Source organism: Pecten maximus, chromosome 16 (assembly GCF_902652985.1).
Source record: "Pecten maximus chromosome 16, xPecMax1.1, whole genome shotgun sequence".
Classification (NCBI taxonomy): domain Eukaryota; kingdom Metazoa; phylum Mollusca; class Bivalvia; order Pectinida; family Pectinidae; genus Pecten; species Pecten maximus.
The window spans coordinates 23,831,227-23,852,186 of NC_047030.1; the positions used below are offsets into that span (position 1 = coordinate 23,831,227).

Genomic DNA, 20,960 nt, shown 5'->3' on the forward strand with positions numbered 1-20,960 from the left:
TTCCATCATGAGTAAGTAGTACATGTTCCTTGAAAATGTTAAATAAATTAACATGGAGAATTCCATAATCATACTTCTATACAGTCTACACAGACAGCCTTCTCTGACACCCCTTAATGTGAGTACTTGGCCTAATTATGTTATCATAGACAGTGGAAGACAAATTGTCATTTTCAACCACAATAGATAAAGGATATCTAACAAATATACCAAATATATTTCACGAGTTTGGCTAATATGTTGATGTTTATCACGAGAGTGGAGCAATGTATAGCAAAATATACCGGGTCAGCTTTTAAATGTTCCCTTTGTCGTTTGTAGGAAATGTTTTGATTGGTCAAATCAGAAAAAAAAGGATATTTTTCACTAGTATCACTTTTGTAGAATGAATACTGGTTAAAATGTAATAAACGTATATATGATAACCGTAAGCAGGGATTTGCATAGTCATGAACACACGTTTTGGTTAGGTTTTGGATTGTTTGACGTCCTATTAATAGCTAAGGTTAAACTTTATCTACAGAAAATAATTCCGAGTTTGAATGAAAACGATATCTGGGGAATACATTCATACTCTGCAAGGGCAAATTGATTCTAAACGTTCATTCTTAATTCGAATTCCAAAATGAAAATATTTCATAACACATGTCTAAAATTCTTCATCTTCATGTCTGGACCACACTCAACTTTTTTGCAGTCTATGGATAATTACATAATATGGACAACTGAAATTTAACTTTGATATGAATAAAACAAAAATAAAGACATAATTTAATCAGTTAATGGAATTAGGAAAAGTGGTGCATTTGATCGCAACATGAAATTGTTGCCATCTTTCATAAGAATGTATACCCGATGTAAAGAACTATCCTCAAGGAAGGCTACCAAACAACAACCTAAAAGGATCTTACGGGGCCGCGGTGGCCGAGTGGTTACGGTGTCTTGACACTTTAACACTAGCCCTCCACCTCTGGGTTGCGAGTTCGAAACCTACGTGGGGCAGTTGCCAGGTATTAACCGTAGGCCGGTGGTTTTTCTCCGGGTACTCCGGCTTTCCTCCACCTCCAAAACGTGGCACGTCCTTAAATGACCCTGGCTGTTAATAGGACGTTAAACAAAAACATACAAACCAAACCAAAGGATATTACGCGGTATGTCAAGGGAAAGGCATCTTTAACCGTATATATTAGGTATGGTCCGATTTACCTAAATTCTCATTTACACAGATGGTGATATCGAGGTTAATATTTTGTTATATTTACATTTACACTGCAGCCCCACTATACAACTGTACTAAGCTCACTCATTATTATTGTGACGTCATAATTGTGACGTCGGCGATAACGAAAGATGGCTATTGAAAAGGATGTTCCCTCTTTGACGATAATAATTTGTTCATTCATCGTAGGAGCGAAATTCCTATATGTAGGATATAGTCTCTGAAAATCGTTGTCAATTGTAAATATAAGCATTGGGCTGATGAATGCCAACTGGACAAAGGCAAATTCAACATGAAGCGTGCTAGCGAGTTTCATTAAATTTGCCGTTGCCCAGTTTGCATTCATCAGCCGATAACTTCTAACTGAAAGCAGTTCAATGCTTAACTAATAACCTGATGTTTCTATTTTTGAAATACGAGTCAATATTCAGTTTATGGCGTCTTGATTAGTGTGACGTCACAATTACAAAAAAAAATAAAAAAAAATAAAAAAAAAAAGATCACGTAACGATGATATTCAAATTCTCCATGTACAAGTTTGCACATCCTCGGTCAGAAACTGTCACATTCACGTCTAGGCATTAGGAGTGTCTGTACCTCGTAGGAAATAGGGACTTTTGATACATCTTCACCGAACTATTTGACAGCGCAAAGCGGATAATACATTTGTTCCTTTCCCACGTGGCATTGATGTAAAACTCATGTTACCCCTTCAGAGGCTAAAATGAAAATCAGGAAAATTATTAAACAAAAATATCAGTAAGATCATTTTTACAAATACATCGTATGTCTTTATACGTATACAAATAAATATATACATCAAACGTTCCTTATAAGTCGATAGAATTAACGCTGAAGCGATTGACTACTTACATATTTGTTCCGGTGATACACTGACGTAACGTTTCCGGACCGCATACTCTCTTCCGCTTTGTAATCGAGCAAAGTTCAAATCAGCACTTGATCTACCAATCGCAACATCTCGGGGAAATTTCCCCGAGATGTTGCGATTGTTGATCTATAGGATCCGTCAGTAACCATAACAACGGCATTTCGAAGAAATTTTATTGTATTCCGTCTCAACCATCCTGTCACGTTGACATTTTCGTGGGATACGCAAAATGGACGATTCCATTTGTTTCGGTGCCTCGAATACATAGCGTATACATAACATGTTGTCAAGTAACTGGTGAACATTGGGAAGACAACAGCAAAGAGTGACAGGTCTATGAAAATCACAATGAATATTAATGTCGTTTTATACAATAATTTACTATTACATGTAAGTTTACAGAAAGTAGTCGTTGTGTCACACACTCAAATGTGCCTATACAAACAGGTAAAATTTAAAAAAAAATAGCATATCTTGCAGTTGAAATGCAAAAAAGGACATGACATCTACGTTCATTTGTATAGGTTAAATAGCCTTAATTAGTTAAGGTTATAAAGAGTGTTTAAAATTAATATTTTGATTATTATATTATTTAAATTTATGTCATTAAAAGTTGTCTCTGTCAATACTCGAGTAATTCAACTTGACAGCAAGGACGACGGCAACGATGGAATGTAAAATTGAGAAGACAAAAAAAAATGAAGGATTTTTTTTAAAGGAAGAAAAACATACAACAAATACCAACAACCCAAAAATGCGCACATAGCATACCAACATTTTCATATATATATTTTTTTCTTATTATTTATTTTAAAGGGAAAACAAAGCTTACCAGGAATCGAACTTGTTACACCTATACCAGTACTCACTGACGTCACAACTTGCTCATCATGACTGATTCGTCAAAAATCTCGAGCATCGATTAAAATGTTGTATATACACATATATAATATACCTATTCGTGCATTCATCCCCTCATGAATATCGACTCGTCTGCCAATCAAAAGTCAACAAGACACGTCGCTCTGGTGGAATTATAACTATATACTCTTACAAACGATTGTTATTAGAACACTATCTTTTTTTCATTTGTTGGTGTTAATTGGATAGATTTCATGCCTTGCCGTGGGTGCAAGTATCTTTGTGACAGGCAGTGTAAAGGCTGTCGGCACTGTAGCTTCTTAAAATGATTATTGTGTGGTAGAATTGTGGTATCTGGCAAGAAATCTAATATTTTATAAAATATATATTTTAAACCATCGTTATCAATGGATAAATGTAAATTAAATTAACATTTTGTATCATTTGAAATAACTATAGTATACCTTCAATGTATCCAAATTACATACCTGGATTCTTAAAGGGGTCTAGTTTAACAATAAAGCAGAAGGAATAACAGGATGATTGGTACTATATGATCAGGAACACATCAAGAGTCACAGCCGAATACCATTCCTTCTCGTAGCATTGCTAAACTTGTCTCGGCCTGAACCTCGATCTCATAAGCATTTTGATGTCTTGCACATCCCAATCTAATTAAAATTAGACTTGTAATTTCCGTTCCTCTACGATACACTGCAATACAAGTTGTATTGTAGTGTATCGTAGAGGAACGGAAATTACAAGTCTAATTTTAATTAGATTGTGCACATCCCGACAAGAACTCATCAAGTTCGGCAGTAACGAATGATATGCACCCTTGTCTATTTACAGGGTGTAGTTTGAGCGATTGGAAATAAAACATACCTTTTTACACTCGCATTTTCAGTACATCGCATGTTACAATGAACTTGATGAGGAGGAGGAGGAGGGAGGAGGAGGAGGAGGAGGAGGGCTGTCCTCACCAAGACGGAATCGGTGATTTTGGTGTCAATCGGATAACCTCTGGCCTTTCCCGCAAGCTAAGAAAAAAAAAGAATACCCGAGGAGTTCCGAATGATTTTGCTGTCTGACATGGTAGAAATCATGCAATGATGGTGGACGTTTGTTGCCAATGTCATAAGCATGCACTGCATCGTGTGCTCCTGGGATTGTCGGGCGTGGTACTTGTCAACAATTTACATCTAGCCTAGTTGTCTGAACTCTCATCATTATTATCACGATCACTGTCCATCTTTTAGATCAGAAGTTGTATTGTTTGATAAAACCACATGTAAGAGTTGTCTCCCCTCGAACAAAGATTACGCCGCGCGTGTGAAATGCTTTAGTTACACCAAAGGTGCACGCTGATTGGTCAATTAACGATTATGACATAGATATACTATAATCCATATTTTACTAATGAGAGTGAATAATCACGTTTGATTACATACTTTTCTTAACTGGGCAATTGCTTTCCAACATGGCAGGATATGACTCTTTAGTATATTGGGTTGTCGTTCAGATATGCAATGAAGACAAACATTATCAATGATTTGTTAGGGAGACAATGTGTTTATAACAAAAGCGTCCAATGTTTAGTACTGTATGGACTAGCTAACGTATCCATGACATCGTTTCATCCCGCAAAAGTAGTATGGATATGGTACGGATCCTCTGTATAAGGAAAAGGCTAAAGTCAACCGTTCTTAACAACATTTTGAGGAATCGATGATGGAAATCCCTATCTTATATAGATGTACTAATAAAATGTATACATACTTATGAAAATGGCTAGTATGTATTATAGTTTAGTCAGTGTTTGGATCTCGTGCTGCTTACGTAATGCTAAGGTACACTTAGAGGTATATGAATAAGAGCCATATAAGGCGATACCCATCCTGGGGGGGTATTGTAAATAAACGGAAGTGAATTTTACCACCACAACTGCCTGATTAATATGAATTCTGACTAACAAGCCCTATCATACATGTATAAAGAGTGTGTATCACGTGACCGGACAAGAAACGAGAAGATATAACTTGAAATGTGTGTATAGGTTGAAATATATATCGGTCGCTTAAAAGGACAGTATGGAAGATACATCGAGAGAGACGTTCACAATGAAAACCGTTATCCTTATTTTGACCGTGTGTGTTTCTGCTGTAAAATGCCAGGGTATGTAAACCTCTGTAATAAGTATACTTGTTTTTCTTTTTCTTTTTTCTCTCTCTTTTGTTTAATGGTTGAACATTATGTCTCTCTTGCATGGTAGTTAATTGGATAAAATCTCGATCAAGGGTTAGAATTTAATGAATTACCTCACAGCATCATTTGAGAAAATTCAGAGCTAGAAGTCCTTGGTTCAACTCTGTAACGTAATGTCATCTGATAGAGGAGGTCTTTCTCTCTTATCTAGCATCTTTCTCTTTCCTTCTGTATAATCATTCATCCATTCATTCTCTCATTCTCATACATCTTTTTTTAGTCAAAGTTTGGTTTAAATGTTCAGACGTAAAATTAGAATATAAACATTTTAATAACGGTTCTCGTACCTCCAGAATATGACATTATTCCCAATAAATGTTTTACTTCAATACAACATAAATGGTCCATTGCACCATAACATAAAGTGGGTCCGGGAGAGATTGTCTCAATATTTATATATACATGTGTATATCAAATGATAAAATTATGTTCTCTGTTTCATTTTCTTTTTTCCTTTCCTTCATTTCCATTTTATAAGTTCAAATTATGTAATAAAATACATGTTTATGATATTGTCTATCGTATTGCGCGTGCGAGGGAAATGACTCGGACAGTAGACAAATTCAAATTAGTTTATTAAGTATCACATGTAAAAGGTACAATTATTACACATTTTAAAACATGCCTACGGAAGCCCTGGAGGGACATTTTGAGTTACTACTTATTACTTATAACTTATTAGTTATAACTTATTTGTTATTACTTATTTGTTATTACTTATTAGTTATTAATTACTAAATTATTGTATAACAGTACGTTACTTTATCATATCGTCAAGATAAATGATGTTTTATATAAAGGATGTTGTTCATATCGATCCTTTTTGTGTAATTGAGTAATAAATTGTCTGATAAAAATACCGTTTTTAAACAAAACGTACTTAGTTATAATTCATTTAATTTGTTATTTCTTATTCGTTATTTGTTATTTCTTATTTTTTAATTCTTATTTCTTACTTGTTATTTCTTATTTGTAATTTCTTATTTCTTTTTTCTTATTTCTTACTTGTTATTTCTTATTTGTGACTTTTTATTGATAAGAAATAAGAATTAACAAATAACAAATAACAAATAACAAAAAAGAAATAACAAATTAAATAAATTATAACTAAGTACGTTCTGTTTAAAAACGGGATTTTTATCTGACAATTTATTACTATGCTTTACTATATTACTATTTATATAAAACATCATTTATCTTGACGATATGATAAAGTAACGTACTGTTATACAATAATTTAGTAATTAATAACTAATAAGTAATAACAAATAAGTAATAACTAATAAGTAATAACTAATAAGTTATAAGTAATAAGAAGTAACTCAAAATGTCCCTCCAGGGCTTCCGTACATGCCCTCTCACTCACCCTTACATCCAGTCTACTATTAGACTTATGAGACACTCGCTCTTCTCCTGTTCTCTCACCCACCCTTACATCCAGTCTACTATTAGACTTACGAGACACTCGCTCTTCCCCTGTCCTCTCACCCACCCTTACATCCAGTCTACTATTAGACTTATGAGACACTCGCTCTTCTCCTGTTCTCTCACCCACCCTTACATCCAGTCTACTATTAGACTTATGAGACACTCGCTCTTCCCCTGTTCTCTCACCCACCCTTACATCCAGTCTACTATTAGACTTATGAGACACTCACTCTTCCCCATCACACTAGATTGTTAAAGTATTACACATCACACAAAGCATATACACATAAAATAAAAGTTATTTATAGCATATTGTCATTTTTGTAAATATATATATTGACAAAATATAATGGACAAACTGAAACACTGTACGTGTATTTCCCCAAAATGAAGGGATAGATAACGTGTGTGATGTATAGACGCCTCGGACAGTTTTCAAATTAGCTGAGACCAATGACAAAGTTGTTGTGGTTGTGTGATTAGAAGATATATACTGTACACCTATTGTTCTTGGTAACATGCGTTCCAATTGTTGTTCTGTCTGTTGACAATAAACGTTCACAAACTTGAGATGTTGTGAGTTTGTGTGACATCATTTGTAATATATCTGGTGATTTCAACCTTTCAGTCGAATTAATGTATCGAGCCAATGATATTGTAGATGAAATGTATATGATTCAGAGCTGTAAGTTAAAGACAGCCGATAGAATAATTCTACTTCACTTTGAACATCCGATGGACCATGAAACGTCAAGTAGTTTATATGTACATGTCACCGGTACGTCCGAGTACATACGTATCCAAGGTCACTTTCTTGTCATTAGGGGTTTTCAATATTACCTACTCATGCATCCTAGTTTGGGTACAGGACTAATATGAAACGGTCAATATATGGGTCAATTTGGCGGTCACTTCAACCACTAAATAAATTCAACCAATTTATTTTGCTAGTTTATTACTCCGTGAAAAGGCTTGTAGAAGCAGGTGACTACCTCACTGAACAACATACGGGAGCCCTGTCGTATGACATCCAGAGCAATAAGGGTAAAGTACCTTGCCTAAGAACACAATAACCTAATTAAGCACAGACCGATCAATTTCTCCTCCTCAACAACAACAGCAGCAGCAACAACAACAACAACAACAACAACAACAACAACCGTACCTCCTATCTAAATCGTTAACAACATAAACAACAACATTGTTAGCAACATTTTTGTAAAAGTTCTTAAAGTTAATGGAACTCGTCCAAATTTGTTGGGGTTTTTTTTCTAGTCTTACCAAGTTATTTCACCAATCACAGAAATATCATATAACATCGCATATAAATATGTAGTGTTCAATTCTCTATTCCTATTTCACTTTGAAAAATGCTTCGTAAAATTGATGGGATTTTTGTGACAAATTTCAGAAATATCTTATCAAATCAAAGCGAATTTTAAAATCTTTACCAAACGTATCAAGAAATTTACTAAACATCACAAAAACATGTTGTCCGTGGAATATGGTATTATCGGGTAGTCTTGATTTTTAACATTGCTTTATAACATTGCTTTATAACATTGCTTTATAACATTGCTTTATGGTGTTGAACAATGAGTGGGAAATACGTAGTTACAGTAGATATTGAATTTAGTTTAAACAGTATTTATTTATATTTAATACAAATGTACATATACATTGCAAATTGTACATTGGTGAGGGATCTAGAAACAAGCTTAAAGCTTATATTGAATTTGATGATTAATAATTATCTGACGTATTCAAAGTGACCCATTCAACATTTTGTAATCTCAATTCCATTCACTTGACTGTAGATACACTCTAGAATAATGTTTCAAATAATGACGTCATTTGAGTCGCTCAGAAAATACATATTAAAAAAAATGCATTTATCAAGATTTGTTTTGGGAAGTTCCTCTAGTCAATAGATTACAGCAAAGATACGCCTTCAGATACTGTGAGCGTACGTATTTTAGCGGTCAGACTATTTTTAACGATTTTTGCGTTAGTAGCATCGCGCTAATTGAAGTGTCTGTACATTGTTTTCAATGGTAAGATTGGTGTTTGCGATAATTCAACATTGCGTGAATCTTTTATTTAATTGTGTTACGTGCTGATAAGAAAAATGGTAATACGTTCTGTAATATCATTAACCACATGTAGTATATCGTTGTCTTATATAAGTACTTACATCATGGGATGATGATGATGATGATGATGATGATGATGGTGGTGATGATGATGATGGTGATGGTGATGGTGGTGGTGGTGGTGGTGATGGTGATGATGATGGTGGTGGTGGTGATGATGATGATGATGATGGTGGTGGTGGTGGTGGTGGTGATGATGATGATGATGATGATGATGATGGTGGTGATGATGATGATGATGATGATGATGATGATGGTGGTGGTGATGCTGATGATGATGATGGTGATGGTGGTGGTGGTGGTGGTGATGGTGATGATGGCGATGGCGATGATGAAGTTACTGACATCATGGAGTCTTTTTTTAATTCCAGGAGACACAATGTGCAATTACATACCAACAGCTGATCCGTACCATGTGTTAGCAATACACGGTAGGTGTTATCATATGGTACAGGACGCCATCACCTGGACAGAAGCTACCACCAGATGTCGTGCCAGGAATGGTACACTTGCAATCGTTCGGGACTCGGAAACAAATAAACTACTTATTCAGAGAGCTATGGATCTAGATCTTAATGACAAAGCAGAGGTGTCTTTTTACTGGATTGGAGGAAGTATTCAAACAACGGGAGCCGCAATCACGTGGCAGCGAGGTAAGAACTCACTCCCTGCTCCCATTTACCCAAATATGGAGGTTTACTTCTGAGTTTGATTTCGTTATGACGATTTGTCAAAGTTTTATACGATGAACCGAAATGTGATTACTCAAGTTTTCTTTTGACTTGGATGTGCTCAAATAATACTCTTTATTTTCTTTTCTTTTTTATTTGTTTACATACACACAGGCAAAATGTCTTGAGGTCAATTTGACCTGAAAATATTGGCCTGAAATTTACCTGAATTCGACCTGAATTGACATGAAAACATTTTGCCTGTGTAAGATTATAAAGAATTCTAAATGATACAAGCATAGCGATAAAACATGTCTATAGCTTAATATTAAATAAGTGTGTACTACATTCATTCTTTATAGTTTTTTTCAGAACAAATGATATTTTTGAGCTGTTATAAATTCCAGAGTAAATTCTAACAATAACCAAATGTAAGGGGTAGGTGTTTTTGGTGTAGCTATGTCATTATCACGTACTATTTTTATTTCGAGTAGGTGTAGAAATAGCCCGAGTTTCCTCTCGGGCTAGTGTATTTTACTTCAATCTTCCTTTGGCTTCAACGAAGTCCTGATCAGGTGATTTTGATAAGACGGTGTTCAAAAATACATATGATATCATTAGACATGTTTTGGTACAGTAAAGTCCCAATAATTCTGTGTTTAAAGTAGAAAGCTTTCTCGTGTTTTAATTGAAATGTTCAATATGTTTCAGACATAAATGGCGATGAAGTCACTAACCCCTTTACTGCCTTTTTGGACGGTGAACCCGTGGGTTCTGGATCTAATGGGTGTTTACTTCTGGATCCCTCGGAAATGGGCTGGGCAACGGATTTCTGTAATGTCTCCCTCGAACTCACCGGTTACGTTTGTGAACTCGCCAGTGGTACGTATAGATTGGTTACATTATATATATTTCGATGAATATATCTTGCATTGATCATTGTTTATTGGACGTGGTGTGCGGCTAGGTTAACAAGGATGGATAGTATTGCAACAGCAATACAAAGTCCCCTGCCTGATCTAGAAGTGCACCTATTCATTTCCCATTTGTTTTTGGAAAAATGGTTTTTCGAAAAAAAAAATGTGGGATGCACAACTACATGTTATACTGGTCATGTATACCAAGTTTCGTTAAGATCGAAGTAGTACTTTAGGAGGAGTTGTCCGGACAACTACTGCGTGACAGACAGACGGACGGACGGACGGACGGACGGACGGACGGAGGGTAAACCTATAGTCCCCCCGTTTTTCAAACGGCAGGGGACTAATAAGCACTGCAGCTGCTATTACCCTCTATGTGTATAAGTAAGAGGCAGCTTATGTAGAAACTCCCCGGAAATGGGTTTATGTTTAGGGGCATGACTCAAATGAATCTGCTGAGACATTTGCAAAACTTTCAGGCTCAATTTTACTCTGATCGTTCAATAAGGTCTGTGTTTCTTTTTCACTTGTCTTCCGTAATAAGGAAAGAGACAGTTACCTATACTATATAACAATTGTACTAAACAATATGTTAATTTCTGATAACTCGATGAACATTAAGATAATTACCGTATAAAATGAAATAAAATAAGATAAAACGAAAACATTTAAAAACTTGCTTTGAAGCAATGTGCATTGTGTACATTAAGTGTCATGCACGTTTTAAATTCTAAATGTGATTTTTTTTGTCAAATGATAATAAATAATTCAATTTTGCTTGTAACAAGCATTTTCATTGACTTAAAATCTATGTTATCAGCCCATTTTGTTTGTTTGTTTGTTTGTTTGTTTGTTTGGCCTTTTTTTGTAATTATTTTTATGTTATTTTATTCTATTTTATTTTTTAATTAATTCCAATTTTTTTCATGTGTGTTATATCTCCAAAAAAATTGTATTCAAGTAAATCCTTAAATGATAAGAAATGGGGATGGGGTTGGAGGTGTGTGTGTGTGTTGGGGGGGGGGGGGGGGGGGGGGGCATTTCAGTGTGACTGCACTGTAACAGCAGTCTTGTGTGACTCGATCATCATGGGGCATCTCTAGTTTAGTACATAAAAAAATCCAGAAACCTAGAAACAACCCCGATGGTTTGAACTGTCTATTTAAATCAAATATTATTACGAATTACTGTCATCCTAGCAATAGGACTTTTTTGGACATATCGACAAAAATAAAACAAATTTACATGTATTTGTATCAAACATGTTCAATTCCATCTCTTTTTTTTATTGCAGGATCGATGTCTTATTTGCGATCAGGTATGTACTTATTCAATGCCTATTACATGTAAACATATTTTTGATAAGATATGTATATATCTTTATGAAATAATTCATCAACATATATAGTTCCCATGATAATGTTCAGATAGCATTTGGCCTCTAATATCGCTGACATGATTTTCTTCATAACTTGTTAGAGATGTACAGGTGTTCAATATTTACACCTTTTCTTTTTGCAGGTACGTCAAAATTGTTACTGACCTTCCTACTGACTGTAGTTCTGGGTCACGTGGTGTAACAGGGAGGTTCTTTGTGTCTACAACAATAGAAGCCCGCCAAATTTGGACATGTGGTGTAACAGGGAGGTACTATGTGTCTATCGCAATAGACACCGGCCACATTTGGACACGTGGTATAACAGGAGAAGTCACGTGCGCCTACAACAATAGATTCAACGTGTCATCATTCCATCAATGTCATCATCATTCAATAAAGCATTTTCTAATCACGTTCAATAAAGCGTTTTGTAATTTTATCTTTTTTTGCCGTTTTTCAATTCATAAATAATTCGAATTTTATCATATTTAGTCTCGTATTGAATAATTTGTGACTTCGTCATTTTGTCTTCAGCTTTTCTTGATGTAGACAAAACGAACATTCTAATACCTGTGCATAAAAAACGATTGGTCAATGTAACTTGCAACAATTTATGTAGATCTAGTTGTAAAAAAAAAAGGGGGGGGGGGGGGGGGGGTGAGTATCCTTAACTGTTTTTGTCTGTTACTACGCACTATGTTTTCGCCTGTAGTCGTGACGTCACAAGAACGTGTCTCATTGACAGCGCGAAATTTGACTTTGGAATGTGATAACACTGTTACAGGTTGGATATAAGAAACATTATATATAAAACGGACATATAAGTATTAAACCAATTCTCACGTGAATGCTGACAATAACAAGAGCTGTTGGAGAACAGCATAGCTCGTCTCGCAAATGTTTGTCAATAAATAATTAAAATATATTAATTGGAATGGTTTCGCAAATTGCATTAATAATATTTATATTGTTTACTTGATCAGATTATGTTTTGTGAATTCATGCAATTTTCAAAACCATACCATTATATATATATATAAATTATTTATTGACAAACATTCGGGAGACAAGCTATGCTGTTGTTAAATGAATATATTAAATACAAATGTAATTGCTTTTGGACATATTTCTTCAATTTTTTGACAAAATATTATCCTAATGAGAGTTGTCTCCCTTGAAAAATGTGGACCGGTATAAATTGTCTATTGTGAGCATTTCGACATTGTTTTATTTTCAGTTTCACCCCAAGAAGGGATAGTGTAATTCCATAGGGACTCTTTTACCTAATATCAGCACCCTAGTACATCATAAAGTGACGTGTTAATAGCTTTCAACATTTGCACAAATTTTTTAAAAATGTATTTATTCCCCCAAAATATCTTTCAGTTTAACTCCGGCAAGGGATAGTTTAACCCCCACAGGGAACCTAATACCATGTATTACTATGGCTTTCAACACTCACAACATAAACTTAAAACACAAAGTCCAAAGATTTAAAAGCAAAAACAAAAAAAACACAGATTTAAAAAGAAAAAATCAATTTTTTTTTTTTAAGTTTTACTCCAGGAAGGGATTGTCTTACTCCATAGGGACTCTATTGCCAATTATCAGCACCCTAGTACAATTATAAAGTGATGTATTAATACCTTTCAACACTTGCACCAAAAACTTAACGCAGAAATATTCTAAGTCCAAAAATTTGAAAATTCTGGTTTTTTCCCCAAAAAAATCTTTCGGTTTTACTCTGGCAGGGGATAGTTTAACCCCATAGGGACTCTATTGCCAATTATCAGCACCCTAGTACAATTATAAAGTGATGTATTAATACCTTTCAACACTTGCACCAAAAACTTAACGCAGAAATATTCTAAGTCCAAAAATTTGAAAATTCTGGTTTTTCCCCAAAAACATCTTTCAGTTTTACTCTGGCAGGGGATAGTCTAATCCCAGAGGGACTCTATTGCCAATTATCAGCACCCTAGTACAATTATAAAGTGATGTATTAATATTTTTCAACACTTGCACCAAAAACTTAACGCAAAAATTTTCAAAAATCTGTGTTTTTTCCAAAAAATCTTTTAGTTTAACTCCGGCAGGGGATAGTTTGACCCCCACAGGGACCATATTACCATAAATTACTTTGCCTTTCAACACTTGCACCAAAAATTTAACATTTGGAAAACCAACGCCGACGCCGACACCGACGCCGACGCCGGAGTGACGACATAAGCTCTCACTCTTCTTCGAAGAGACGAGCTAAAAATCATAACGCGCTAATGTGCGTTATACAATATGTCTACAATCCTGTGAAAATTAATTTCGAAAGACGGCAGTTTAATGCTTAAAGGGGCATTCCTTCGTTTGAATAAAGTTTAGGTCGTCAAAATTAAACTCACTGGAAAATATGTATTTTTTCAAAGTAGTAAAAGTTATAATCTTTACATTAATAAGGCAGTTTTACTCTCAAGATAAACCAATGTTCTTCGAGTACTATTAAGTCCTGAAAATTCTTAATTCGACCCGAAGTATCACTAATTACCGCAAAGACACACGGTATTTGTATACGAGAGGCCTTTTTCGTGTACATTTCGGCGTTAATCTAATAACATGTACGTAAAAACACTCATATAATCATCGTTCTGACATAGATTTCATCAATAGAAATTCTGCATGTTTCTGATGTCCGAACGAAGGAATGTCCCTTTAAACAGACCTATTTTCAACTCTATTTTCTAAAATCTATACCGTATATTAAATTGTAGAGATAATTATTTTAGGTAGTTAAGCTTTATGTGCCAAATAAGGATATCACCCTTTAAATGTTTAGATAAGAACGTATCCGATGTCGGTTCATTGCACTAAGATACTAGTGTCTCGTGAAGCGTAGCGCAGTGCAGTCAACCGTGGGTCTCCGTCGATGATCATCCGGAACTCTTCGGGTTTTTTTTCAATATTTTTGAAAGAAAAAAAAACAAGGAGTTCCAGATGCGTCGATGATCACCCATCAGTCAGCCGCATCTAGCTGCGGTTGCCTTTCTATTGGTACGTCCAAATATAAAACAATAATAAATATGTTATCATAAATAATAATAATTTCACAACAGAAAACAGAAGTGCCGATGGGGTGAAATGAAATGACAATGAATGCATTTACTTTCTACGAGCACCTGGTACTACAAAAATGACAACAGTCAATGGGAAGTAACTCCAATCGTGATTTTTGTCCGCTATTTGTCGATGAGCAACTCCAAACCATTCGGATTAAAATTGGCATATTGCATTAAGAAGACAACTTCCACATCTCACAAAGTAGCTACCAAGTCGTCACATTCAATAAGGACAAGACTATAAAGACTAACGAAGATTAAAAAAGACTATTGTTTAAACTCAATTTTGAGCTTATTCAAACTCAAAATTGAGATTAAATAACAGTTCTGTATCGTTTCTTTTGCTTTTAATGATTTAGTATAAAGAAATCTTGACATGGCAAGACGACCGTTTTGAAGGAAAATTGTTCAACCGCTGACTTTGAAGAAAAATATTCATATTTCTGAAAAAGGACACAAGTTCCACAGTATAACTATTTGTTTTGAACACAAATACATTCAAAACAATGAGAAATATTTTTTTTATTTTTTCATTTTATTTTATTTTTTATTTGATAATCTGAATGACTTATTCTAATCAGTGAACAAGGAGAATATAAATCAATGGGATATTGTGAATTAGGAGACTAAGACCTTATGTTCGGGAAGAGTAAGCAAACTTTACTTCATCGTCGCCATACAACAGATAAGGACAAGTAATTGTGTACAAAATAATTCGTAAATCAATACTGGAGCAGAAAATGGAGTCGGTAAAGGAGTAGTGGTTCACACCAAGCCTCTTCGATATAAAAATGTTAACAATTGTCACACTTTCTGAATCAATAGCCGAAGTGTGAGCAACTCTGTTTATTTCTCAAAAACATGAGTGTAGAACGTGACCCATTTCGTATTATATTTACAACGGGATCACACAAGTTAAATGTTTGTGACTGACTTTTTGAACGTTGTTATTGTTAAAAGAAGGTATTGTGAATATAAGTAGTAACCTTTTATCTTGTTTAGTTTATGAGATCATCAATAAAATTGAGCACAAGTTAAATACATAATGTAGTCTGTATCTGTATTGTTGACACATTTTATCTTAAAACCGTGTACTTACAGACAAACGTAGAAAACCACGTATTTAAACTAAACGTAAAAAGCAACGTACTAAAATACAGACAAACGTAGAAACCCATACACTTACAGACAAACGTAGAAACCCATACACTTACAAACATAGAAACCAATATACTTACAAACATAGAAACCCATATACTTACAAACATAGAAACCCATATACTTACAAACATAGAAACCAATATACTTACAAACATAGAAATCCATATACTTACAAACATAGAAACCCATATACTTACAAACATAGAAACCAATATACTTACAAACATAGAAACCCATATACTTACAAACATAGAAACCCATACACTTACAAACATAGAAACCAATATACTTACAAACATAGAAACCCATATACTTACAAACATAGAAACCCATATACTTACAAACATAGAAACCAATATACTTACAAACATAGAAACCCATATACTTACAAACATAGAAACCCATATACTTACAAACATAGAAACCAATATACTTACAAACATAGAAACCCATATGCTTACAAACATAGAAACCAATATACTTAAACATAGAAACCCATATACTTACAGAAAAACATAGAAAAGCATGTTCTTGCTTACAATTGTAGAAAATCATGTATTGCAGACAAATGTAGAAATCCGTGTGTTTACACACAAACATAGAGAACCACGTACTTAAATACAAACGTAGAAAACCATGTATTAACTTATAGACAAACGTAGAAAACCATGTATTAACTTATAGACAAACGTAGAAAACCGTGTATTAACTTATAGACAAACGTAGAAAACCGTGTATTAACTTATAGACAAACGTAGAAAACCATGTATTAACTTATAGACAAACGTAGAAAACCATGTATTAACTTATAGACAAACGTAGAAAACCGTGTATTAACTTATAGACAAACGTAGAAAACCGTGTATTAACTTATAGACAAACGTAGAAAACCATGTATTAACTTATAGACAAACGTAGAAAACCATGTATTAACTTATAGACAAACGTAGGAAACCATGTATTAACTTATAGACAAACGTAGAAAACCATGTACTTACTTACAGACAAACGTAGAAAACCATGTACTGACTTACAGACAAACGTAGAAAACCATGTACTGACTTACAGACAAACGTAGAAAACCATGTACTGACTTACAGACAAACGTAGAAAACCATGTACTAACTTACAGACAAACGTAGAAAACCATGTACTAACTTACAGACAAACGTAGAAAACCATGTACTGACTTACAGACAAACGTAGAAAACCATGTACTGACTTACAGACAAACGTAGAAAACCATGTACTTACTTATAGACAAACGTAGAAAACCATGTACTTACTTACAGACAAACGTAGAAAACCATGTACTAACTTATAGACAAACGTAGAAAACCATGTACTAACTTACAGACAAACGTAGAAAACCATGTATTAACTTATAGACAAACGTAGAAAATCATGTATTAACTTATAGACAAACGTAGAAAACCATGTATTAACTTATAGACAAACGTAGAAAACCATGTACTAACTTACAGACAAACGTAGAAAACTATGTACTTACTTACAGACAAACGTAGAAAACCATGTATTAACTTATAGACAAACGTAGAAAACCGTGTATTAACTTATAGACAAACGTAGAAAACTATGTACTAACTTACAGACAGACGTAGAAAAATCATGTGCTCACATACAAACGTAGAAGAGATGTACTTGGGTCACATGCAATGTATTAGAAATGGGTATTTATTCATTATCGCCCTAATGACGTCACAGAACCAGACCATCATATCACCAAACCCGGTACAACAGATGTAGCTTTGATTTAACTGAGCGTAATTATCAATCGTCATAATCTGGTGTTTCTTCCGATTACTGCAGACGACGAAGTGTTTAGCTTCCCATGTTTCCAGTCATCCAAAATAAGAAGCACAAGAACTGTGGATAGAGAACTAAATATCCCCAAGTCTTGCCCCTGTCTTCTCTGTGTTACCGGTAAGCAATTACGATTGGCTGGTATTTTATGGTAGCCATATATGATTGGACAAAACACTCATAATGAGCCCATTATCATTTTTTTTTTCACCAGTGTGGGGGCAAATGGACAATAATTTCTGCAAGCACAAAAATAGATCAGTATACATATTTTTTTTTCTTTATTTTGATAATGTTGATGACTATCTAAAACGGGTGATATTTTCCCGAAAAACGAAAGAGAGAAAAAAACAAACCCTTTTTTTTATATAAAAATGTTTAAGGTAGGGGTGTCAACCAACAGCGAAAGTGTCATTTACAAAAACTTTTCCATTGGGTGGACATTTTAATACACATATAGTATAAAAGTATGAGAAGGGTGTAAAAACAAAGTCCAGGAGCATTAAATTTTTAATTAGAGTGATTGTATATCATCCTTTTAATAAGCTCTTCTAAACTCTACAAAACTCTACAATAGTGATTTTATCGTATGAGAAGAGAATGAAAGACCATGTCCTTTTTTTTTTTTACACAAGATCTCTTCTGAATACTTTTATAATATTTTCAATGCAGGAATAATACCCTGCTAACGTCAAATTGTTGTAAAATCATCCGTTTGAAGCAGCTAGAGTGTGGAGCCCTAATGAGCTGCGGATATGTATTTTTTTTTTTTTTTTTAATTTCAATTTGTAATTACACGAGTTGTAATTGTACAATTTGTAAAGGCACGAGTTGTCAACGGAATGAAGACAAATAGATGGCGTGGAACACTGGATCATGTAGCTGGAAAGGAATTAATTTTTATAATGTATAAATATTTTTGATCACATAAAATAAAGCATTTTCATCATTTGTACGCGCGTCCTTCTCGTAAACGAGTAAATCACTCCGTTATGATTGTGTTAAACGTTAACGAATTGATAATATTCTTAGGTTTTGCTGGCACATTGACACAGTGGGCTATCAACAAGATTTCTTCTATACAAAAAAAATTCTAGTGGGATACAATCCATGCTCAATCTAGTATGACGTAACTGACCCAGTCTGGTACCGCTATTGTAATAGAACAGTAACGTTTGAATTTTATAGACAGTTTTGCGTATTTAAGGCGAGATTTAAGCTATCAAAATGAAGGGCCATTCTTAACAGATTCTGGGAAGTATTCCAAGTTATGATTTACTATAATATAGGGTCGTATCAGAAACAGATTGGCAAAAATTACTTCCAGTACGAGTATCGTTTATGGTAAGTACGGTTGGGTTAAAGTAGAACATTTAGAATACTCCAGGTAATAAGGCTATGGACCATTTAGTGGAAAAAAAGGAGAAGCAGAAGATGCTTATCCTTACGGAACATCTGGTATTATTCTCGCTGTACTTTTTTCATGGGTCTCCAAGCAAATCTTTTTGTTCGTATTTTGCCCACGTGTTGCCCTCGTATTTTCCCTCATGTTGTCCTCGAGTTACCCACGTGTTTGCCTTCGTGTTACCCTCGTATTTTGTCTTCGTGTTACCCTCGTGTGTTGCCTTCGTGTTGCCCTCATGTTTTGCCTCCGTGTTACCCTCGTATTTTGTTTTCGTGTTGCCCTCTTGTTTTGCCCTCGTGTTGCCCTCGTGTCTTGCCTTCGTGTTGCCCTCGTATATTTTCCTCGTGTTGCCCTCGTTTATCATTTATAACTATAATTACGGTTTCGTTTGCACGTCGGTATTGTTTTCGTGTAGTCTGCATCTTCGTCGCTTGAGGGAAACCGGCCTGTTTCAACCCTGCTTGTATATCTGTAATGACTACCCTTTAACATTTCAATAGCTGTGTATTTCACTGAATTAATCTACATTGATACTGAATCATCGTGTACAAATGGCATTTGGGAAATCAGAAAAATAAGAACTGAACAGTCATAACAAAATGTTGATTTTTAACTTTCAATGCGTGTATTTAAAATATTCCAAAGCAATGCAAACAAATATGAACAGATATGTCCACAAATGCGGGAACATTGTGCCTATCTTATTATGTGGAAATGTCCGTTACTGCTGGTTATTATATAATAATATTCTATAAAGATTGCAATCTGTTTCAATTGTGTATCAAAATTGAATACATAACATTTATGGGGAAAAATTATATACGCAAGAGAATAGGGATTCAAAATGTAAAATACTTGGATTTGACATATCTACGAACGCACATTGCAATCTACATCGTAGTTGAGAGGTACAATGTCTGTCCATCCTTAATTCTTCGAAGTTCTTGATTATAACCTATAATGAATATATTAAATGTATTAATGATGCGAGTCGAATAGATTTCGTACATACGGACACTACTACTTGTGCAATAAGATTATTTGAACTAAAATATATAAAAAAAAATCTGTCAATGCTTCACAAATGACAATTTGTATGATTGAATTATCGTATTCCCTGGAGATGAAGCTAAATCTGTTTACATTAAATCTACCAAATTTACATAACCTTGTAGATAATTCTATAAACCTATTGAATGCTGCCTCATCTAAATGAATTAAAACACGAATGGTCGCTCAGAATTTCCGTTTTGGTAATATTGTAAACTGTAACGGGAGTTTTCACTGTATGTACACGAACTTATGCAACCAATAAAATTCCTCCATCAACCTGGCTTTGAATTGCTTATTTTAATTACTATAAATACATTGATTGTTCCATTTCGTAGTCATGTATTATAACTGCTGTAACAAATTAAACAATGGAAATAAATATATATGTGAATATATTCATGATTAGTTCCATGCTCGCTGATATAAAATAACACTTCGTGGTTGATAGCTTCTTGTAGCCTTTCCGTCGCCTCAGCCTCTGAATACATAAGCAGCCAGTTTTTATTAGGGTTGTCTCCCTTGGAGCACCTTCCAGATAATTATTGCTGTCTGTCAATTGTGACAGTTTTTGCTTTCCATGTAGGACTTGGAAGCATAAAAGTCATTTTACTAAAACGAATAAA

The 20,960-nt window shown here is 34.4% G+C and overlaps 1 protein-coding gene across 1 annotated transcript; it reads left to right on the top strand.

Moving 5' to 3' along the window:
* Positions 1–4,939: 4,939 nt before the first annotated feature.
* On the top strand, positions 4,940–12,206 carry LOC117314736 (C-type lectin domain family 3 member A homolog). Its single transcript, XM_033868824.1, has 5 exons — positions 4,940–5,147; positions 9,190–9,471; positions 10,201–10,371; positions 11,704–11,727; positions 11,931–12,206. The coding sequence occupies exons 1-5, from the start codon at positions 5,063–5,065 to the stop codon at positions 11,987–11,989; spliced, it is 621 nt and encodes a 206-aa protein (XP_033724715.1). The 5' UTR covers positions 4,940–5,062; the 3' UTR covers positions 11,990–12,206.
* The last annotated feature ends 8,754 nt before the right edge of the window (positions 12,207–20,960 follow it).